This window comes from Lagopus muta, chromosome 20 (assembly GCF_023343835.1).
Source record: "Lagopus muta isolate bLagMut1 chromosome 20, bLagMut1 primary, whole genome shotgun sequence".
Lineage (NCBI taxonomy): Eukaryota > Metazoa > Chordata > Aves > Galliformes > Phasianidae > Lagopus > Lagopus muta.
Window position 1 is genome coordinate 2,953,504 of NC_064452.1, and position 24,159 is coordinate 2,977,662.

Here is a 24,159-nt window from a genome sequence, read left to right on the forward strand (position 1 = left end):
TGCCTAGGACCAACTTCATTGCATGGCAGCCACTGCTGAAACTGAGCAGTGACACAAAATATCTCCTGACAGGTCACAGGGAAACGCAGAACTCACTCTTGCCTTGCTCACGATAGGAAAAATCCCATTGCACGGTGTTATTTTATTTCTACTCCCAGTTACCTTGCTTGCTTTGGCTTAGAGGACATAGCAGCCCTATTTTGCAGTCAAGGATTCACTCTTAAAAAGGTCTGAGAATTATCTAGAGGAAAGGGAGTGTGCAACATGGAGCGGAGCCCAACACCACATGAAAAACCTGGATGGAGATTCAGTGAATCCTGCCCACTGGAGTGAGACAAGAGCTATCACAGGAAGGAAGTCTTCTGAAACAAACATAATCTTGCTGCTATCCGGGCTGAATCTTAGATTAAAGGAGAACTGGCAATCCAGATTATTTCCCCATCTTTGCCAAGGTTTTCTTTTATCTGATATGAGGCAAAACAATTTTTTTTTTTGCCTCAATTTACTTCTCTCAAAAAGTATTCTATATGTTGATGGTAGTGGAGAGCAAATGATGCTAGAGGAGAATATTTTTAGCATCATTACATGAAAAGTTATTTTAATGAATGATAATCTTCTCTCAATTACAATCCCTGAATGTAAGATTGAATCAGTCTTTTATGTCATCTGAAACGGGGTTTGATCATACTGACAAGGCTGCTGATTAACAGTGGGAAGTTAAAGCAGGAAGGAATGTACTGAAATAGCTTCCTTTTCTGAAATGTAACAGCTACCTCACAGAGCTGCCAAGATGCAAATGATGTTTCAACTGGAAACTCACTATTTCCTCTCCTCTTTCCAGTGCTCTCGTTCCTTTGGCTAGGATGATGAGGAACAACTACATCTGATGTCTGTACTACTGTAGACCATTCCTTCTCTGGACCATTCCTTCACCAAGGAAATGCCTATACCTAGACTGCATATCTGAGTGGGTCCTATGACACTGGGATTTTTGGGTTAAACGACTCCAGCACCATCTGGCTGACAAACGAGGATGTTTGATATAGGGAGGGAGGATGCATCTGCTCTACATACATGCTGAAGGTGTCCGTCTCTCCTGTTAGGTTGATTCTCTCCACCAGACTTGCATCCACTTTTTCTTTGAGTTTCTCTTCCAACTGTTAGAAAAGAAAAAAGCAACAGAAAGACCAGAATTCCTACTTGTATCCTGGAAAAGTCAGCTTCTTAAAACCTAAGCTGTGATCAAACTGCATCCACAACTCAGTCAGTGAACCTGGGTGTCACCTCAGAAGTGCTCGAGAGGAAAGCTCACCTGCTGAGTCGTTGCCAAGCAGTACTCTGCAGTACTAAGGATACTGCAAATGAGGCAGAGCTCTTCTAAAGTAAACTTGGCTACTTCAGAGCCTTCCTTTTCTTTCAGCAAACTAGTGATGGTGAGCCCGCCGCTGCTGCTCGTTGTCCTGGAAAAAAGACAAAAGCTGTAAAGCTTTCATGTGTACACAGAGACATACTGCAAAATTACTTCAGTGCCATAAAAAGTCTTTATGACCATTAAGCCCAATGCCTCACGCAACAAAGTGCAGTGTGTAATTCTTTGTGCATCAAACATGCAATTGCTGTTTTGGTTAGGGAGTATCTTTTAGAAAGACAGGCAGAACTCGATGGCAAAACTTCAGGCAAAAGGACAACTCAGTTATTCACAACATGTTAAATTAGGACGTAGATCGAACGCAGCTTTCTCCAGCTAACTTCACCTTCACTGTCAGTTACTCAAAATCTAATTAAAGATTACAGGAAAATCTCAGTGCCCATCGGGTTGCTTCTCATATTTATCTTCTCAGTACCAAACAGATGTCAACACAAATTTGAAACTTTGGTAACCCATTTAAAAAAACCTGATGATATCAACGCAGTAAATTACAGAAGATGTGGCTTTTTCCCACTCTGTTGCAGTGATTAACTGCAGCATATCAACAAAGAAAGAACTCTAATAGCTCAGAGTGAAGAAATTCCCTACGTCTCAATGATTAATAATCCAAATCCATTAAAAAAAATAGGACACCACTATTTATCTTGGACAGCAAAAATGGAGCACACCAAAAATACGTGTACAAAGAATGCAACTGATGCCTAATGGGGAATGCACATTACATTGATCTTTCCAATTCTCTGGACACAACCCTCTCCCTTCCATCTGTGAAAGACTTTACTGGCTTCAGAAAACTCATTCTGATGGTTCCAGGTTTACAAGGAAACAAACTGAAGGTGGTAAATAGCATACAAAGTTATCTGTAGTTAAGGTGACTGCATCTCAAAGACCTGAGTAATGACCTACACGTGATTTCCTTTATTTTCACTGCATTTACATCTTCATAATTTATTCATGCGTTTATACAACTTCATAGAGCACAAAGCTACAGGTGAGCACTCTGGCATCACACAAATAAACCCCCTTCATTATAGATTACTGTATCTGGGCACGATGCTGAGCTTTTAACACAACAGAGCTGAAAGTCTCAATGTTATTTTTTTCCACCCAAGTAGCAGAAGTCTTGGGCTGGTATTTCAAAAGGAACTCCAACAAACTGTAAATCTGACTGTTAATCAAAGCCAAATACAAAACTAACTTCTAGCAACCCTTAAAATAAAACAAAATAAACAAAGAAACCCAATGCCATGAGTGACCATTTGGTCCCTAGCTGTAAATGTAGCCACAATGCTGCTATGTGGTTTCTGTAATAGCAAAAACTAAGTGTTAACAAGTTTGTATTTATTAATTATCTTCACAAAGCATCTGCTCCTCACTGGAATGTCTCACCAGACCGTGCTGCAGCATTTGGGAAGCTCAACTCACTTGGGCAGGTTGCCAGACAGGATTTTCCAGGCATATTCCCGAAGGTACTTCTGGAAGATGGTGGTCAGGGCTATCATGGGTTCACCTGTGCTGAGCTGGGAGCACTGCACCATGCACTTCTTATAGTACACAAAGAGGTCAGCACAGCTGGGCAGCACGGCTCCTCCTTCATCCACGTTGGGCTTGGGAGGCCCTTGGGCCTTGAAGTCAGCCACAAACCTGTCGATCAGCTCGCTGAGATTCCTGTCACAGAGAAACAATGGAAAGACACTTTAACATGTTGGGGAGAAGCCCTGTCTTACGACACCAAAAAGCACATTCCAGCAGTCCAGAATTCCAGCCCATTCTCATCTCAGCACAAGCCTTGTGCAGCAGTGAGGACTGCGTTGGTGCATTTGATGCAAGTGCATGAAGGTTATGCTCAGATTTCATTGCTGGCACCAGTAGAAGCAGCAGGCAGACTTTGCAGATCAGTGGCCTCCAGAATTCAGCTTTCAAAGGGATGTGCTTGAGATGGCACTCCATCAGCCATCATGTGGTTCTGTTTGAGTACCACCTACTCTTGTCGCCAGTGATTTATTATAACCTGGTCCTTACTCAAACATTTTGGTGTTTAGGCAACAGTAAGCTTCTCTCCATCGTTTCATAGTGACAAAAACACTTCTAAGCATGGCAGAGGTCCAGAAGGAGAGGTGATGTGACTCCTCCCCAGTAAACATACAGATCGCTGCACCAAAAGGATGAGCTCCTAGCACAGATGATCTGCCTGGGCCAAGCTAATCTACAGAGCTGTGCTGGTAATGCCAGGGCTCCAAAGTGTGAAGCAAGACTCTCAAGCTTGAACTTGGCTCAGAAGCTATTCAGGTAGATGGTTGCTTTCTGCTTTGATGACTTGTCGCAGCTCTGATTCCACAAATACACAGCTCCAACAAGAACTGCAAAACCATCAGGCTGCTAAACTTACGTGACAGATCTCTACACTGGCAAGAGCAATTGAACAGTGAACTGAAGCATTGATTGTACTTGACCACAATGAAGCAAAATCTCCCTTCCCCCGTGGCTGTACGCCAACCACACAGATGGTGCTGCAGGAGGGCTCACATGTGCTATGAACTGCAGCATTCCTTCAGGTTCCCTAGCAAAACAGACGTGGCTTGCCCCTTGTCAAAAGTCCCACTAAATTAAACAGCTGCATCTCTACCTCTGCATCTGCACTTTACTCCATCTGTGCAACAAAGTGGAGCTTTCTTAGCACTCACCAGCCACGTGTTTTTTTCAGGCTCTCAGGGCACAGTGAGGAATGTCAATGGCTTTTCATTATGTTTACTCCACATGCTCTCCTCCACTCTGAGGCAAAGTGAAATGTATCTGCATTTCTCTGGTTGTCGTCCCCCCCGTCCTCCCCCCAGGTCTTGTCCATGGGGTGCACAAGCAAATGCAGCTGTCCAAATTGCTGGGAGAGCAGTGCCAGAACTTTGTGCTTCTTCTGATCCTAACCTGGACAAAGTGCCTGGCAAAGAACGTGCTCAGTTTATTGCAAGATGGAAACAAGCAAAACATCAGGATACTGCGCACACACCTGATGTCAGTGATTCTTCCTCCTAAGTTTCAGCTGGCTCAAAGACAATATGAAGGCTGACAGCCTTTTGTGAGTGTTGGACAATGGAAGCACAAACCATGTGGCAGAAAAACCTACTGGGAGACGAAACACAAAAAGGGCAGGAGAGCAACAGAAAATGAGCATCCTCTCCATGCAGGTTCTGCAAAAAGGCTCTGTTCTCCGGTAGTGCAGATGTGATACTTCCTAACAGTAGCATACCTACTGGGAGCAAGAACTGTCCAAACTTAACCAGGAAAAAACATGCAATGAAATCATATGAACAGAATTGTCTTCTGGCTTCCAAGCCCAACCTTCCTATTATTCCTCTTTTAAATTCCACTCAATTTATTCAGCGATTTTTCTGCATCTCTGGCCATTGCAAGAGGAACTACGCACTCTTCAGAAAGAAGAACACAGTGCCCAGTCACTCGATCTGTTGAGTGGTGTGAACAGTTGGCATCAGTTGGGCAGGGGGGAAGGGCAACGGCTCTGAGATAGCTTGGATCACTGGCAGGATATTTCCCACGGGCTGGGTGTTATGGAAGCCCCTTTGCTCATGATGCTGCAAAGAGCAAGTGCCAGTTTTCTAAGCAATCTGAATAAACACAAACACTACAGCATGCTTGCACACAACTCTGCACCCTCTCTGCACTGCAGACCCGACAGAGCCATTGCTCCAGCAGAAGGGCTTAGCTCACACATGTACACATCTATTGCTCCAGCAGATCACAAGGAAGAGCTGAAGACGTGTATCCCTGCGGGGAAAGAAATGAAATCTGCTTCACTGTTAAGAAATCTGATATTTACACTGCAGTTATGAGTGGAGAACAGCATCTTTAAAGCTCTTCTATAGCAATTTAACAGGAGACACCTGAAAGATTTTGGCACCGTGTTTCTTTAAATGGGTATGGAAACAATTTTTCAGGAGGAAAGAACCAGGCAGCTTTCTGCCACAGACTTAAGCCAACGGTGAACTGCCACACTGCCTCCTTTATCCAGACACCCAGCATACAGTTATCTAAGGAACTCCTCATTTTCAGACATCAGTAACAGATTCCTCACAATTTCAAAGGGGGAAGAAGAGTGAAGAATCAAAGAAAAGCAATTTTTGGCAGCCAGGGCAGCATGGGGAATACTGTGGCAGTTTCTCTTTGAACTCCTTTCAGCCTGTGGCTATAAAGCTAATATAAAACATCTCAGGATTGAAAAGGAAAAGGAAAAAAAATAAAAGCAACTGAAAGGATTGGGAGCACAGTGGGGTAGAATTACCAAAATGGGGATTCAAATGGCCCCCAGTGAGATGGGCAGAAATATTCAAGCAAGTTAGTGCTTGGATCACTGAGAAGGAGGAAAAAAATCTGCTTCCTTTTGTTTTACAACACAGTGAAACCCAACCTCAGCACAACAAACTATTGTGTGCAATTGTAATTTTCATTATTAGGCATAGAAGCTCTGAAGCCTTTCTCAGGATGAGTATTTTGCAGTATGGACAAAACCAAGACTCTGAGCTTTACCTTCTGCACACTTGTGTGTAAATTCATGGAAGACAGAAGGGCACAGATAGCTGAGGTACACGAGGCAGCCGCCTGACTTTATTTTCCCAGCCACTAACTCACACTAAATGATTGCATTCAACCTTTTTCAGCTATCTCCTCTTCCAGCTGACACTGCAGTTGTCACAGAGATGGTTTTTAAATCCTGGCGTGAATCAAGTTGCACAAAATACGCGATGAGAGTTCTAAAAACTTCCCCGAGTTGCAAGCTGAAAGCTCCTTTCATTGAAGTTATTTTGCTGTAAGTCAGAGGAAAATGAAGTAGGGTTCTAGGGATTAAAACCTCTGACAAAGCCCTAATCTGTGACCAATGATAATGTTATCTCACAGCCAGCTCATCTACAGCAGCTTTCATCTGAAAATCTCAAATAACTTCTTTCTTTAAAGCAAATCTTGAAGCTCCTCTGCCACGGAGCCACTTGTGTATTTTAGAGAACGAGCAAACCTACTATTTGTGGAAGATGTGAGACAGAAGGAAGCCCTGTGTCTGCAGTGGGAATTGCAGAGGGAACAGGAGCAATTTCAGAAACACTAAAGCCTCTTCCGCAGAAAGGCAGCGGGCATCATTCCTGCAGGCTTTGGTGATTTCAGCTGAAACCAACATCCACAGCCCTTGGAATGCTCAGTATTTCTTTACTGCTCTCCAACCACGAGTTTTGCTCGTGAACTGAAAATAAGAAAGCAAACTTTTAAGAAATGCACCTTCTGTAGCTTGCATACGGAACCCAGAACAATGCAACAGCAAAGCACATTCAAAAGCAAACAAAACTGGAAGAGGATGCCATTACTCACTTGTCTTGGGACTCGATATACACATAAAGGTGAGGCTCGAAGCACTTGGAAACAATGCCATGGAAAGGATTGTCCGGGACTTTCGGCTTCTTTGGCTGTAAGAAAGCAATTACAGCGTTGGCTTTGAACCTGCCCTGTAAGATCTAGGAGAAATCATAACGCAGCAGCATGGAGGATCTGAGCGTTCAGAAATACAGCACTGAAATTTGTTGACAAATAACCAAAGGCAGTACAGACAAGGTCAGTGTGTCCCAGCCTCCCTCGCTCTGAAAGAGCCGTCAGCATTCCAGAGTTATTTTTTTACTTGTAAAGTACCCTCTATCCTTCAAGGGAAGACTTTTCCATGCTAAAAGATATCAGTAGGGAATAAAAGCTTAATGCAGTTTGTAAATAAGGAAACCTCACTGCTCTCTTTTAGCAGAAGTAGTCACCACTGAAATGAAATGCAGCAGTTATCTGCAAGTAACCTTGAAAAATCCCTATGTTTTAGAACATTAAGGAAAATAACTACAGACTTCATCTGAATGAATATTATTTAGATAAACGGAATGTAATTACTGCACTTGGAATCATCCAGGCAACGTTACAGGATTGCTTCCACTGTAGAACATGTTTCTGGGGATGCAGAGTTCTACTCTGAAGTCACATTTAGAGTATTAAGCACATACGCCGTTTGGGAGCCATCCAGTTGAGTTTTAGTTTAGCACTGTGCTCTGTAAAGTGGCCAAGCACATCTCACTGAAGCCACTGAGTCTACTCCCATGCTTAAATATGCACATGCATCAGGCTGGACAGAGGCTTTAAGCTTTGCCTTACAGCCACATTTTATTTTTGAGATGACAAACAATTCTCCCCGTTGCTTGCTGGCGAGCTGACAGTTTTTTACTGCCTGCAAAGAACTCTGTGCAGAGAGGCAAGAGTTCCATTCCAAGGAGACAGGATCAGCTCTCAGCCAACGAAGATACGATTTTTTCCAGCTGATTTTTCTTTTTTTTTTTTCTTTTAAAGCATTAAAAAAAGCAAAACAAGAGAGCCTAAAGGACACCCTCTCTTAAATAACAGGAATGGTGGCACCGAGCTGTTGGCAGAAATTGCAAGGCACAGATTTCTCAGGAATAATTAAGACTCAAAGACACAACGGATATGAACCTATGGCTGCAAACTTAAAGCAAGAGAATGGTTTCATGGAGGCCAGAGCAGCCCTGGCAGCCTTGCTTCATTCACCTCCCCAGCAGCAGCAGGACTGCAGAGTTCTACAGCGCTGGGAGAAAGCCACTGCCCAGCACTCCCTGCCCAATCCTCTGCCAGTGCCTGCCTGCTTCTGCCAGATGCACGTGCTCATCAGAGCTGGAAGGAAAACAATAGGTGGTAATTACAGAAACCTTCCAGCCGCCAAGCCTCAGCAATGGCAGTGCCAGCACAAGGTTGCCCATTCATTATATTTATGATTTACCAGGCTGGAAGAGCTGAATCCTAAAGCACAACTGCTTTTTTGTGTGAGTGTGTCTTTGCATCACGCTGCTCCCAGCATGTCTGGTGGAGAGAATACTAAATCTTTTAACAGTAGCGCTGAAGCTGTATTTTGGTGTGTGCAATCCTGTCCAAAAGCTGCAGATGTTTAAGCTATTTCCTCCTCGAGTTCGATGGAAATAATAAAAGGTTACTGTTGTCACAGTAAGGAGGCCTGCAGCTGGCCCAGTTTCCTTTCATTACCATCCAAAGTAAACAGTTTAAATCTAACTGCTAGGATCACTCAAAGAGGTTCTTTTTAACATGGATTTCCCCCCCCCCTCACTCTTGTGTTTCTCAGCACTGATGTCTTGGGGCAGCTCTACCACTCAGAACTCCTCCTCTTCAACCCTTCCTTTCCCTTCTCTTCTTCAGCTGGTGTCAGCAGCAGATGAGTCCTCCACCATCAACCCACCAGCACTAAGCAGCTGCTGGCATTTTGGAAATCAAGTATTGAGGTGTTTGGTGGAGGGCAGAAGGCTGCCCTGCTTATGTAAAAATCCAGATGGATAACACCCAACTCTGCTGAAAAGTGAGCTACTACCCCACAAATTATTGGGACATGGGTGTGAGGAGGTCCTAGGGCCCTCATCACGGATCAGGATACCACCTGGAAATACACTGTGAAGTCACTGAGCACAGAGAGGTTACCTGTCCCAAGCAGCATACAACTGAATGCTTAGAAAATGCCTGTCTGCTGAGTGAAAAATAGAGAGCTCACACACTTTGATATCCATGCCAATTAAAACAAAAGTGCTCACTATTCACTCCTTTAGTATTTGCAGAGGGCTTTGGAAACTCAGTGCTTTTACAAGCAGTTAGGTGTTACCTGCAACACAGAGGCAGCGGATGAAAAACACCACAAATATAAATCCTAGAAGTAATACCTTTGGAGCAAAAGTCTAAAACTGACATTTGAAAGTTCAACGAGGTGTCTGATGGCTCCAGACTTAGTTTCCTTGGCTGACAAGGCAAAATATGAATTGCAGGTCTTTTTGGGATCTGAAAACCCAGCCATGGCAGGCTCTCTTTCTTCGACAGAAATTCTGCAGTTACATTTGAGCTGTTGCTGCATGAGCTAGAACAGAATCCTACTTGCTTGGTGGGACTGTCCCTGCACTATTAACTGAAATAAAGATTGCTTTGGTTTCAGTGAAATGAGCCGCAGCAAATCAGTCATACTGGGAGCTAGCATGCTGCCCAGGGAACCAAAACTGTGCTAAATTAATTGCTGTGAAAACAAACCTTTCCAATCAATGTCATTGGAAAAGCTTAGATGCCACCTGAGATTTTGACACAGAGACTGACTCACTGACAAGTGGAAAGCTCTGAAGACTTACTTTGTCTGTATCACTTTTTTCAATTACAATCTCATCCGTCTCTGCCCCAGTTTCATCCTCTAGAAATGGGTTGGTGGAAGGAGGAGGTGCTTCTGGCTTCTTCTGTAAAGAACACACCAAAAAAGGAAGCTCCTTAGAGAACAGCCTGCTTTGTCTCCTGTCCACACGCTGCAGCCATGTGCTGCTTTACTGAGACCTTCAAAGCACTGACAGCAGCCTGACTTCTCCAAGCACAGAGGCAACTGCAGACCTCCTCTTCAGCATTTGAGCTGCGAAGCTCTCTATGCTCACACTCACTCACTTAATCAGCCCTGGAAGGGGCATTTTGATTAATGAGACATTTCCACCCCCTCAAAGCCCACACACCAGAGCTCAGAAAGCTTAAGAGGCAGCAGCAGCAGAGTATTGGCCTCTGGTTATTCCTTAGTAAAGGACCAGAGCTGTGGAAGTACTCAGCTGTGGGCAAGCTGCATAGCCACACTGAAAAGGGAACCAAGTGCTCCTGCTCAGAGCTGTGGGTGCATCTTTTCTTGAGGAAACAGATTCTAATGTGGGCTAGTGGGAATAAGCAGTACCTTTACTGGCCCCACCACACATCAGTGTCAAAGCTTGAGGGCACATCACAAAGAGGGAAGGAGAAATACTTTTTCTTTTTTTCAGGCCACATACATCTTCCCCTTCTGTTTTTTTTCTGTTACAAAAGCTTCTGTGCCTACCTTTTCCATAGGGATAACAACAAACCAGTGAAGTAAATCTAATTAAAGCTGCAAATTTGGTATGAAATTTGTCATAAAAATAAGGCTGTATTCTTGAGAGATTTAAATTCAGCCAGGAGGAAAACCTTACAGGACTTCCTTTTTTAATTAGCAGCACCTACTGATCCACAACAAATAACAACCAGGCCCGGCAGGCTTATCTTGTAGGGGGAATTAGCACATCTAAGTAGGCTTCCAGACACCAGCTGGACAGAGCAGCGAACCTCAAAGCAGTAGCTTCTGAGTCACACGTGTGCTCCATGCTCCCAGGGCAATCAGCTGGCAGAGCACCTGCCTGAGATTTCAGGCTGAAAAAGCACAGAGATGACCCCAGAGAAATTCACTGAGGAGGTTCTCTTGGCTCTGGCTTTACAATCTGTCAAACGAGACACTGAAAAATGGAAGTTATCAATGGCCCTACAAGAAAAACTAACCCAAGAGAATGTGGGATTGAAAGCTGGTACCTTGTGGTAAACGTGGTAAGAAGAAATGAACAAAAGAGACAACTTTTGGTTATAACGTGTCATCAACACGCAGAAAACAAACATTATGATGCAGTCACCACACCATAACTATTTTGTGGCTCTCCATACCAATGTGGCTTCAGTTGCAAACAGCAGTGCCCAGCAGAACCAAAAAAGTACACAATCTAGTTTCCTTCCCAACTGCAACCCACTGAGCACAGTCACACTAAATGTTCTACCTGCCAGGGGAGGCTGCAGGTGACATCTTTTCAGGTCTCCCACTGCTGCAGCTGTGTGTGAGTTGGGCCCTTTTTTCCCCCTAGGAAGCTGTGGGTCTACTCTTTAGAAATCCCCTTACCACTGTGCCATCAGCCAGAGTGCAGCCTGAGAAGCGCTTAGCCAGAAGTCCTTCAAAGTTGGTTGTCCTCTGGATTGCAAACAGAAGCAATTTCACTTCAATTTCCTTTGCTCTTGTACGCATTATCTTGGCAAGCTCTGTCCTGAAAGAGGGTGACAAAACAGGAAAAACAACGTGGTTTTCTATAAAGAGAAAGATCCAAAACTTGAGATGGTAACTCATTCTATTCCCTAGCAACACTTTTCATCACATAAATCAAGTTAATTCTTAAAGACGCTCTCTTCAACAACTTCTCAAGTTCTTCACTCTTGCTCTTAACCACGGGCAAATTCTACACAGATATCTGGATGCTACCTTTAAGGTCGCACAGCTGTGTGCCCTGTTTGGCAGAAGAGATGCCAATCCTCTTCCCAAGGAACGTGGTTCTGCTGGGGAGCACCACGAGCCTACCTGGTGACGTGGCAGAACTCCACAGCGATGCGCTCCGTCATGCACCACTCCTGGGGGAACATGCGCCCGTACTTCTCCTCATAGTCCACCAGCTGACGTTTGATCCACGCGTAGCGCCTGTCTATCTTATCCAGCCAGGCAACCTGAGGAGGAGAACACCACCCTTAACAGCAGCAGCTGCCAGTAATTCTAGAAGTGCTCAAATTCATGCTAGACTGAAAATCTCCTCGTGCACGAAGGTACTGCTGAAAACTCAGCCCAATGATAATCCATTCTGTCCTACCATCCGCTTTGTTTCGCTGAGAGGTTCAAGAGGGATGAGAATGCTGGAACTCCTGGAACACAACTGTGGGGTTGTGCTCCTACATACTTCTAAAGGAGTTCTTGCAACATGCACAGGATGGAATGTTTCTACCATCAGGACAAGAAGCTGAAAAATTAGCTACAAAGACCGATCCGTTTCCTGGAGTCCCCCACCCCCCTTTTCCTCCTCTTAGTGTTGTTTTACTTTTAAGATTTTTGGGTTTGCAACTATCAGAATAAATTTCCAACACTTCAGAGGGCAGAAAGCACATCTAACTTGAATTTATTTATTTGTTACAGTGCAGACCTCTGAACTTAAGCTCTAAGAAGAGAGGAAGTCATTCTGGTAGCCTCCCAACCCACCAGCCTGTCCATGTCAGTGCTCCCAGCCCTCAGGTCAAACCCAGATTGCCACAGGAAGCTGAGGAAACATGAACTTTGCGTTTTGCTCTGCAGGAGCATTTACAAAATCCCAATGCAGCTCACAATGCTTTCCTTACATCTTGATTTTCCTGGAAAAGGACCAGATACTCTGAGAGGTGTTGTTTAATAAATTTCTTGATGATTTCCTGCTTGATTCTGGGATCCAGGACATTGGCGACGAGACACGCATCACGCAGGACATTGCTGGGTCCACCAGGTCTCTGTCAAAACAAACAGATGATTTAAGGTTAAACAACAGAAGGGGCAATTGTAAGTTGTACTGCATCCACGTTACCTTTGCTTTAATCCTTTTCCATTACTCTCTTCTCATGCTCTCAGTGTTATCACTTAACCATCTTTCTTCGGTTGAATGAAAATTGAGCTCCCTCCATTTCCCTGGCCATAAAAGTTGTTTTGTGGCTCAACTACTGCAGAAGTACTGCAACCTCCTTCCACAAATAAGAACAGTCATCCCATCTCTTCTGCAAACCCCTTCATTGTCCTACATATTCTGAAAAGCAGCTAAAGGAAAGGGGCTGCCATGGGACAACCTCTTTTCTGCAAAAGGAAGGCCAAATAAATGTGGAAAATACAGCCTAGGGATGATCAGCTTGCAACAGAAAGCAGCACCTGCTGGTCTGTTTTGGCCCATACGAAGATGATAGTGGAGAATAAAAAGATTTAGAAGCATTTAAAAAAAAAAAACCAAAACAATGCTCTTTTGAAGCTGCTTCATGTACACACAGATCCATCCTTCACCAAGAATCTGTTTCAACTACTTTCCTCCTTTCTGTACTTCTGTTAGTTTTGTGAAGAAACCAGTAAAGCTGGTATTTTGAAAGACAGAACTAGCATTTTCTTTAGAATAAACTCTATTTCACACCTACTCCCATATTGCTCCCAAACGTTTGGATTCATAATTTGGGGGAAGCACGCTTGCTGCCTTAGCCTTTGCCCAGATCTATATCTGTGCTGAGTAAACCAGAGACAAATCTGATGGCAGCATGTCAACAGACAGCTGGTGCTTGGCTTCCCCTAGACATGCACAGACCTTTCGTGTCTGACAAATAAGCAGCAATATGGAGAGACACACCTGGGTTAGATGCTAAGGGTTCATGGCCCCACTGCGGTCTATATGGTCACAGAGTGTTTGGGGTATTCCTTGACTAGCATGCAGACCTCACTACAACAGTTGTGTTCTAACAATAGTCTGACTTTGAAAGTCACCACGATGATCCAGAAGTAAAATGAGGTAGAAGCTGAGGACAATTCTGTTGGCAAGGTTTCAGCAAGTGAGAACTTTACCTTTGTACCTTGGGAAGGAAAGGCTTCCTCAAAGTCAGCCAGGATCTGCTGTCCTAATTCATTCTGTGCTGCCTTCACCCTGATGATGACAGAAAAGACACAACGTTGTTCCATTTGCACACCTTGCTCTGAAGGGGACTGAAAAAGCTAGCAGCTCCACAAGGTTTTCTTAAAGGACAAAAAAAGCAGCCTGAAAGAAAAAACCACCCACACTAAGAAGGCATTATGTCAAAACTGTGAAAGTATTTTCTCCCTGGATGACAACTCCATCTGTACAGCATCAATACAAGTCCTTGATGCTCTCGTGCTGCTGAAATTTAGTATTTCAATAACAGCCAGTTAATCAGCTGAGAAATCAGCACAGCGCCTTTAATGCCAGGTCTTTACATTTGTGGATGTTGATCGAGTTTCAGAAAGCACGTTTCTAACACGGACGTCTCCATCTTCATAATGAACCTTTCACAGTTCCAGGTGCACCGACCTATTTTTAAATGCATCCATGTGAATTGTGCTGGCTGCGGTTTTATCCTATAAATCCCAACTTAAGAAGCATAAGAGCAAAGGTATGAAATGGATGAAAAGGTCTGACGAGACCACAATCATGCTCTTTATTTAGCTGAGAGAATAAGGCTTCCAATTTCCAGAAATAAAAGTCAATATGGCTTAATTGATACTTTGAGTGAAATGGAAATGCCTACACATGCTGGAAAGAGCCAAAACAAACAGTCAGACCCTCACACCCCTCTGCAGCCCTTGAATTCTTCCATCACTTTTTATAATGCTGGAAACACTTGAAGGACTAAACTGATTACTCAAAACAGCAGATTTTTCCATTGAGGCTGATATGTTTCAAAGGATGGGTTTTGTGAAGGCATTTGATCACACTGTGGAAAGAATCTGTTGTTTGGTTTCTTTTTTTGTTTACGAATCCTCAACATCAACAAGGACTGATCTGTTTGTTTAATCTGCCCATTCCAGGTTTGTTTCACTGGAACACCAAGAGCTGAGCTGACAATGCTGGAGAAAGGCCTGGCTAAATGAACGCTGCCAAATGGAGAAAGTTCTAGTCCTTCCAAAGCTATGGTTGAAATGTGACTTCATAATGATTTAGCTGTATGTACGACCTGTCTTATCTGGGATTTCTCTGTGGAGGTTCTGCTTGAAAAGCCTCCTGCCTGTGATGTCAGACACAAGTCTCACTTAAGCTCTCTGCTTCACAGGAACGTTTGGAAACCCAAATACCTTTCCAGGTAGAGATCCACAGCTAACACCCTCATAGCTGCAAAACAAAAGAGATGCGCTATATGCTGAAATAGAATGAGCAAGAAATTTAAGCAAGGACAACTCAGCCCAGCAGCCAAACTACAACCATAATCCTGCTTAGACTGCACAAGTAAACCCCATCAATTAATGCGAGAAAGCATCACAGAACAAAGCCCTCTTATCCTCCTCCAAAACAAAACAAAAAGATGCTTAAAATGGATTGAAAAAGTGCATCTTTTCAATGAAGAAACAAGAAGTCTTGAATTTCACAGGAATGAATGAGTTTGTATAAATAACTGCAGCCATTAGCTGTGGAACTTCCCATCAGGCAGCAGCTGCAGCACAAGCACTGAAGAGCAGAGCAGCCAGATTCCTGAAGACTCAACAAACCCAAGAGAGGCACGGTCAGGCAGTTAAAAGCCCTGTCCACAGGCTTTGTTGTTTTAGGCTTTGATTCAGGAAAGTACTTAAGGGTATTCTTAATGGGGATTCTCATATCCCTCAATTAAGAAACTTGCACGAATGCCTTGCAGAGCTGGGATGCTAAGAGAAATATCTTCTTTTAAACCTGACCTGCTTAAAAATAATCTCTTGATGGCAAAACAGCAAAATAAGTTCCAGCACATTCTTGCGTGCTTTGCACAAGAAGGGTAGTGTAGGGAAATCAAAGCAGCTGGAGCTTTAGGTACATGCAGCCAACCTCCCCCCAAACATTTGGTTACACGAGGGTTAGAGATTTTTGTTTTCCTGACTTTTGTTTTACTATTAGTGGCTTTTGTTCTGTTTCTCCACCACAAAAAAAATAATATTAAAAGAAAAAAAAAAAGCACCCACGAAACAAAACAAACCTCACACTTAAATCTCAAATGACAGAAATTATTAGAAGCCATAATTGCTTCAGCCAAAGCTACCAGAAATCTTAAACCATGCCTGGCATCTTGTTGGGATGCAAAGGGGCTGAGCGAGCCCGTTTTGCTGGGGCAAACAACTTAGCATCATCTTTGTTGGAAATACTTTCCAAGCTTTTCTCCACTCTCTGCCAGGCTTCAGCAACATGCATGGGTGGGTTGGTGACCGCTAATTGTATGCTCCTTCTACAGAGGGAAAACAGAAGGGAACTGAGAACAAAATATCACTTTCTGCTATGACAAACAGCTTCCATTACACCAAATTTGAAGTCATTTTAGGAATATCATTAAGAAAATATCCTCTTTTGGATGTCAACTGTGTTATTTTGTACATGAATACCCAACAGGACCTCCGCAAGAACCCAACTGAGCGTTCAGTCAGGTTTTCAATGAATGCTTACAATGGGATTTTTGATTGTTTTCAAGGGTACAGAGCAGGTGGAAAGCAACCCTGAAAACACATCATTAGTTTCACAGCATCCAGGAGCAGAACTTCGATTGAATCGAGCACCCCATGACAAAGCTCCCATCCAGCAACACCAAGCAAGCACTTCTCCTTCCCATGGCCTCCTGTTTATATTTGGCTTTGCTCCATCCACACCAAGGAAGAAAGGCTCTTTAATAAAGAGAGAATCTGCTCATTCAGCACTGCATATAATAGATTTACTGTATATAATAAACTTTGGTTACTGTCTGTGCCAAAACCTACCCATGCACTTTTGCTTTCAGGAGAGCCTTCAGCTGCACTATTAAACCAACCCAGGAGATACCAAACCCCAGCAATTTCAGTCTGAAAATAGCACTGAGAGGAGCCCAGTACACTTCCTTTGATGTTCCATGAATCAAGAAAGTGTTTCCAAGCAAAGAGAGAGGACAGTCAGCTCCAAGCTGGGCCCTCCTACCTCCACATGGAGTCAAGCTGCAACTGGGCATGGCCTCAGGCAGACCTCCCTGCCCCGGGTGTCAGCAGTGCAGAGCTCCCAGCACCAGCTGTGCAGCCCTCCTCACCCCACCAGCAGCATCTTCCATCACTACCAGATGGTGCAACTCATGCTGTGTAAATACTGGAAGAAAAGCCCTAAAAGCAGCGCTAAAAATAGGAGAGCCTTGAGCTTTTCTGACCCTCATCTTGAAAGGAGACAAAAACAAAGGAAGTTCTCCTCCACGCCTCTGCCAGTCTCTCTGGTGCGACTCAGTATCTCTTTAATTATCAGCAACTATGAAAGCATTAAATAATTGTCCATTAGAAGGGGAAAGCCAGCCAGAATTCTGCACAGAGGCTTCAATTATCTGTGGCCTTACCATGGCCAATGACAGCAGCTTTCTGTCACTACCAATCTGGAAGAAAATAAATCAAGTTATCTTCCTGAGCATGAGGTCAGAACAGACAACAACCTAAACAAATGTCAGCGCTCTTCTGAATTTATCTCTCTTTGATGCTCATTTAAGCAAATGCTTATGGCCAAATACTTTGCTGAAACAAGGCTCCACCTCTCCCTCTCGATTTAGGGTGGATCTTTATTTTGCTCAGTGTCATGAGTTCCACCTGGGTTTTCTGGAAGAGGTATCCATACCACAAAGGAAGTCCAACAGACTGACAGTGAATTATTACAGTTATCACTCAAGCACTGCTTCCATCACTACACAGTACAGCTGCCATCTTAGCAAAGGGAGTCACCACTAAATTAATTAGTGCCTGGAAGACTCCTCTAGCCACCCTTGTAATGAGCAAAGTAGCCTCACATATCAACAGGATGGTGGTGACAGATGTGCAATTTGCAAGCTGGAAAGAAATGCTATCAGATACGATTGCATTATTAAGAAGGTTCATCCCTAATGTTAATAAGTGGTTTTAACCTCTGAGCTGTGCTCAGCACTACAGCAGGCTGTTAAGTAAACGTCAGGCATGTGGTGCAAGGGAAGTGAAGCCTGCTGTAAAGCAGGAAGAGTAGGTTTGGGCTGGGACAGACATGTTACCTAGAAGAGGGAGGGCCCTGTTCCTGAGAAACCCAAATGCGAAGTCAAACCAAAGCCAAGACCCAGGAGAGCTGGTGGCTTTGTCACATCAAGCTGCCACGTTCCACTGCTGAGAGCAGTAGGCACTTCCTTCTGGATCTGCACTACAACTCACCCCGTCACCGACTGCATCACTGAGGGTAAGGAAGCAAAGAAAGCTTCACCTCAGGGTTTGCCACAACCATGGGTTCAAAGGGCCACCATCTTTAGGAACTGCTTCTGCCTAATGCTTTGCCTAACTTTCCAGCACAGCAGGGATGTGAGCAGTCAGTGCTTGATTGTTTTACCTTTCAGAAAGCTGTCGAATCTGAGGAATCCCCATGTATTTGTTGAAGTGCTCCAACACATTCACAACGCCTTGTAGAAGGTTGGCAACTTCCCCGTATTGTCTCCTTCTGGTCATAGCCCTGCAGAGGAAATTAAACATTTACAAAGGGGAGTTTGATGAAAATCCTGGGTGGCAGTTCCCAGGTTACCTCATCCATATGGCCTTTGCTGACATTCATTTTTCTAAAATACACAATTCTTCATTAACATTCCAATACAGCATTAAAATTTCACTTAACTGATGCTAAAATAAACCAATCCAGCACACATCTAACAACGCTGCAGAAAACATAAATGTCCAAACCAACACTTGGCAAAGAACGTGTAAACTACCCAACGCATCCTCTTCCCAGCAAGGGTCCAGAGGCAGTAAATGCTATTTCACTGTAATGACCTGAGTTATGCTGTCCATCATGGCACACAAAGCGTGAGTTAAAGCTTCACAGGGAGAACTGTTACACTGAAAAGCCATTAGCCTTGGCTTTTCTGTTAATAATTTTCACAGGGAACTGATAGAAGAACCAACTTGATTTTTATTTCAACCTTTCGGATCATTCCATCGGAGACAGCAGCCCAAGTAAAATTTAATTCTGACCACTTGACAACCCAGCGTTCGTGCAGAATTTGCTGCAATCCAAGAACAGGCTGTGCTTGGGTCTTGCAGCTTCACAGATGCAACATGTAAAAGCTGAACTTCCTCAGCCTGTGCGTTCCTCAAGCACATTAGAAAAAAAAAAAAAGACAACCAGGAAGGATTATTAGAAACATCTAATCCCACTTTGTACACAGCACAAGCTGCAAGGCCTCTCTGAACTTGTTTTCAGAACTAGAGCAGACCTTTCAGAAAGAGAGATCCCACTGTAGTTTCAGACTGCTAAGAATCCCCCAAACCTCTGAATTGCACATCCTTGGTGATGACACCTAACTCAACAGACTGCCTTACACTTTCATGAAGCCAGACTCTCATTCCCAACCTATTAAGTAAACTTCCCTCCAGAGATGTAAGCAGCTGTTATAGGCCTGCTCTGAAATCAAGAACTCAGCAGGGTCAAAGTGCCACTAAAATTCACGTGCTTACTCCAGTGAGTCCACTCCCCCTGCCAGCATGTGCAGGTGGTTGAGGGTGGTGATGGAGGTGGTCAGATGGCGCTTGGCATGATCCAGCTGCTTGATGTCCCGTGTGATTTCTTTAACCTAGTGAGTGAAAAAACAGCAATCTGGCTAAATATCAAGCACCAAAACTGTAAGGAGCCAAGAAGGGCTCTCTCTTCCCTTAGGAACTCCATGTTAGAGTTCTACAGCCAAGTTGACACAAGGACAAGGGTACAGGCTCAACACAAGCTTGACAGCAAATTACATCCAAAGACAAAAATGTTCCCTTCTTAATAAGGACTGAAGCAAAAATCAGTGTCTTATCCCTTTTAAAGGCTAAGGGGAAACTGCTACTCACCATTTGTTCTGATTTTTCAGCCTTGTCTTTAATATCCTTAATTTTACCAAAGAGTTGCTGAATGGCTTTCTGGGCTTCTTCCAGGGCCTGAAAAAAAAAACAACAAGGTCAGAGTGGGGAGAAAGCTCACAAATAGTTTTCACCTTTAAGAATGTACAGCTGTTCCTCACAGCATCCTGGGCTGGGTCAGCAAAGAAAAGATCATCAGCACAGCAAAAGCCAACCTACAGCAAGGGGTAGGGTGGGATTTCAGCCTGAGTGGACTGGTGCTTCCATAACCACCTCACAATAATGCTCAGTAAAATCTGATTGGGATGTTCCATGGAAGCACTATGGTGACATGATCCACTGGGGTTAAGGTTGCTGCAGTGCACGTCCACTCACTAAGTGCGGAAAAATAAGTAGAGCTTCCTCCTGATCAATAAGCATTGAGAGCAGGGAAAGGAAACCTCTGATTAAAAGCTCTCTGCTTGATCAATTCTCAATCAAAAATGCACAACATACAGAGCACAGAGTACTGTCAGCAGGATACCATCCTGCTGGAAGACCAACGCCTATTCTGTTGATCCCATGCACACAAGCAAAAGGAGAAGTTTTGCAGGACAGTTTTGCAGTACCTACAGAGATCTAGCATGGAAAAGAGCTGGTTTGGATTTTTGTGCTATTTTCCTGCAAACTTCTGGTCCCCCTCATGCAGCCGTGGTGCATCTGCCCTTACACAGACAGTGCAGATCCACGTGGACTCAGGGAGTGGAGCCACACATCCAAAAATCACACATTCACAATCTGCTTTCTGCAGTAACTCATCCCATTTTGCTTTCCTGCTCTGATAACGTTCCCAGCTCCAGTTCCACTTTGTTTCCCGCTGTTAGAAAGGCTTCTGTCCCTCCTTTTGCATCCAGCCCCATGACCAAGGTTATGGTGCTAGCTGCAGGCTCCTCCAGCAAAGAAACATAACACATCTTCCTTTAAAAACGCATCAGCAAACTATCTGCCAGGAGGTTTTGTTGGAATGTAGCTGCATTACAATAAAGTCTAAAAGCTGGAAACGCTTGATAATTCATTTTCCAGAGGAGGAAAGTCTCCTCTGAAATATCTTCTGAATCATGTGAAAGTTAACACTTTATCCATTAGTGTCACACAGCTATCGCACGGCATGCTCAATAAATGAAATGAGCACTCCACCAAGCTACAGGGACAGCTCTATTAGAAATGAACACCACCACCTTCTCATTTGGCTCCAGCCTGGCCCCCTCTTGGAATAAGGTTTTCTATCCCATTTAAAGGCACGTGAATTAAACACAAACCAAAGAATGGTCCTTTCAACATATTTAACTGCAGCCTCTGTGCTCAATCCCAGCCCCTGGCTGCAGCACATGCCTCTGTGGGCCACTGAGCACACAGCACTGCTTCTCCCAGGGTCTGAGGAGGCCTGCATAAAGAAGCCAGCTCTGTACCTGAGGCACGTGGTCCTCCTGCACTCTGGAGGAAATGAGCACGCTGCCTCTGGTATGCTGAGCAAATTAAAACAGGGTTTTGTTCTGGTACACTGAAAACTGCCAAGAAAAGGCAAACTGGTGTCATCACCTTGTCCTGACACTTGTTGCTTTTACCTCCTTACAGACTCTGGAAAGCACAAAGGAGATGACATGCACCCCGAGGCCTCTTGCTGTTGTGCAAGCAGCACAGCCAGAACGTGGGGAGAGACTGATCCATGTTGTGTGTGCATCTCAGGGGAGGGCATGCATTCCTACAGCTGCTAAGAAAAACAAAAACCACACACACAGAACTGCTCATAAACACTCATTTCATCTCTTGAAACTTGCTTCCAAACACTTGCCCAGCCATCGAGACATAAATCTGCAACTAGTTCAAGGGGCTGCTCTTGTGAATGAGCTGCACATTTCTTTTTTTGAGTTAGAAGAAACTAGTTCATCAATGTGCTTGCAGGGTTTTTTTTAATATAGTTTATATAATAAAGATGCAAATATTTCTCTTGAAGCATGCATCAGATTTGCCCAAGGTAACACTGTATGTAAATCCCTTTTTCTTAATCAGAAAGGCACTGTTAGATAGATCTGAGGGGAAGCTGAGAACGAACTGCAAGTGTTATTCAGCTCACAAAGCCTAATTAAACCTTGTAATGGTTCTTCTTTCAGGAAACCAATGAAAAATGTTGGCTGCAACATTTCAGCTGCAGCATCTGAGAGTAAAATATTGCACGTGTGGGAAGGAAATAAATTAAACCAAATCACTCCACCGTTCTGCTGAGTGTGAAGGTAGAGAAATGCAAAGAGCAAAACCACCTCATATTTGATCAGCAGTGCTCCTTACTCAGGGAGAAGGAATCGACAATCTAAGGAAGGAAAGCAGGTCTAATTCTTTAAGGCATAATAAAGTTGTTGGTTTTTTTTTTTTTACTTCATATAAACGATTATTCTCTTGCCTATAAAAATGAGAGATGGGAAACTGCAGATGTGTTAAAGACCACACTTTATATTTTGGTAAGAATGCCTTTCCCTTCCAGTAAAGCCACGCTCTGCTCCTGTAAAGACAGTGAATCACGAATGTTAAAAGCATTTTGTTACAGCTTTTGTTTTTGGACAGAAATTCTAAAAGCAGAACAATACCAAGAGAATAGGAATTGCTCTCAAGGACAGAACTGGTTTACATGACAAAGAGCAGCAACCAGCCTTGCTCTGTGGCTTGACGCAGGCTTTGCTGTGCAGCACCAATTTGTCTCCTCGCCCTATGTGCAAATTGATGGCACTCCCAGCTGACGTACAGAAGTTATTGCACTTCCTTTCCTAAAGCATCTCAAGGGCTGAGGACTACTAATAAATGAAGAAATACCCAGATATGTCATCACCCATGGTTATATGAAACGAGGATGTTGAAATTAAGCTTGCGATGTACTGGAACAACATCATATGACTCTAATCAGCAACTGAGCCTGCAAGCTACAATTAACCCAGCAGCATTATTTATGAAACCTGATGCAACCTCTGCAGTCCCCAGTCGCCCAGCAGCAGCTGAGAACAGCCCTGGCAGGAGCCTGCTGCCCACAGAGGCCACAGCTACTCGTCCCAGGGCACGCAGCAGTGGTACACTGAGGAAAGAGGGCAGCAACACTGCAAGAGGCTGCAGGGAGAGCATGCAGGACAAAGAACAGGCTTTGGGCATTCTGCTTTTCTCCTCCTCTGGCTTTCTTCAGCCAGTTCTTGGAGTGAGGAAGAGGAATCTTTCCATTTAATGGGATGCACTTTTACCTGGCCCTGTTTCTCAGCCACTCTGTGTTAATGCAACAAAGCTCCCCTGCTCCTGGGTTAACAGCAGGGATGAAGAGCAGAACATTGAGAAGTTCACCCAGGAGCTGGAAAGCCCAGTTGCATCCAGCCCAGGTAAGGCAGGCAGACACTGAGCTCCACAAGTCATCACATTCTGTAAAGCAGCAGGAAAAAAGCACAGCACACCAACCAGCCACAGCTCTTTAAACCTCTTCACCCTGAGATGCAACAGGAGCAAGCCCATCAAACACACTACAGAACAACAGGGGAGTAAAGGTAAAGCATGAATCACTAAGAAAAAACTGCCTGCAAAATATCTTCATTGGCACTGACCCAAGCAGTTGTGAGGGCATCATCTCTTGTGGCATCTTTCAGCTTGATCTCCCAACCAGCAAAATGGGGAAAATAAATAACCTGAGTGAGAGGTGGGAAGAGACTGAGTTTAACAGTGCCATGCCAACATGAACTTTAACTCAGTATTTCAAAGTGAAGCTCCTTTGAAAGTTAACCCTGCAGTGATTTACAGCCATAGCAACAATGGCCAAGCCACAAAACAAAGCCTGAGTGACAGCCTGCAAATCCCCACAGCTCTGCAGGGGAACACAGCCATGGTGGCTGTCATCCCAGGAGGACAGCAGGTATGGCCCAGGTGTCACGTCATGGAGATGCAGCACTTGAGGACACGTTTATTGGGCGTGATGGGGTGATGGTTGCACTTGGTGATCTTGGAGGTCTTTCCAAACTTTATGACTCTATGATCCCTCACTCCACCCAAGACACAGCTTCACCATCTGCCACGGTGCTGCCCCATCCCTCCCAGCCAGGCACTGCATGTCCCTGCACTGGAGCAAGTCAACAAAGTGCCAAGAGTCACACAAACAGGGCAGTTAAAGGAGAGTGTTATTACCAGATGTCATTCATTTGGGGAAAGAGCACATTTTCAGAGGCAGCTTGCTTGCTTTGGGAACTCTGAGATTGAGGACTGAGTCAGCTTTGTTCTGTCCCAGTAACAGTTAAAATACCTTGATAGCTTCCATATGCTCACTGGTGGTGTTCTAGAGACACGCTCCTTTTATTTGATTCTGGCCAATATATATTTCAATTGGATGTCATTACTCACATCAGAAAGCTGCCCTCTGCTAAGTACTTTATAGACACTTGACACATCTGCCAAATTCGCAGCATCCAAATGAATTTTTAAT

The 24,159-nt window shown here is 44.1% G+C and overlaps 1 protein-coding gene across 1 annotated transcript in view; it reads right to left on the reverse strand.

Annotated features, from left to right (window-relative positions):
• VPS53 (VPS53 subunit of GARP complex) overlaps positions 1-24,159 on the reverse strand; it is a 49,055-nt gene that overhangs the window by 15,079 nt on the left and 9,817 nt on the right. Inside the window, exons 5-16 of the mRNA XM_048966828.1 lie at positions 19,671-19,757; positions 19,299-19,414; positions 18,181-18,300; positions 13,707-13,785; positions 12,479-12,622; positions 11,676-11,818; positions 11,226-11,367; positions 9,649-9,750; positions 6,800-6,894; positions 2,855-3,097; positions 1,313-1,460; positions 1,075-1,157 (exon numbers count right to left, since the gene is read on the reverse strand). Of these exons, the coding sequence (XP_048822785.1) occupies positions 1,075-1,157; positions 1,313-1,460; positions 2,855-3,097; positions 6,800-6,894; positions 9,649-9,750; positions 11,226-11,367; positions 11,676-11,818; positions 12,479-12,622; positions 13,707-13,785; positions 18,181-18,300; positions 19,299-19,414; positions 19,671-19,757 (1,502 nt within the window). The remainder of the gene's footprint in view (positions 1-1,074; positions 1,158-1,312; positions 1,461-2,854; positions 3,098-6,799; positions 6,895-9,648; positions 9,751-11,225; positions 11,368-11,675; positions 11,819-12,478; positions 12,623-13,706; positions 13,786-18,180; positions 18,301-19,298; positions 19,415-19,670; positions 19,758-24,159) is intronic.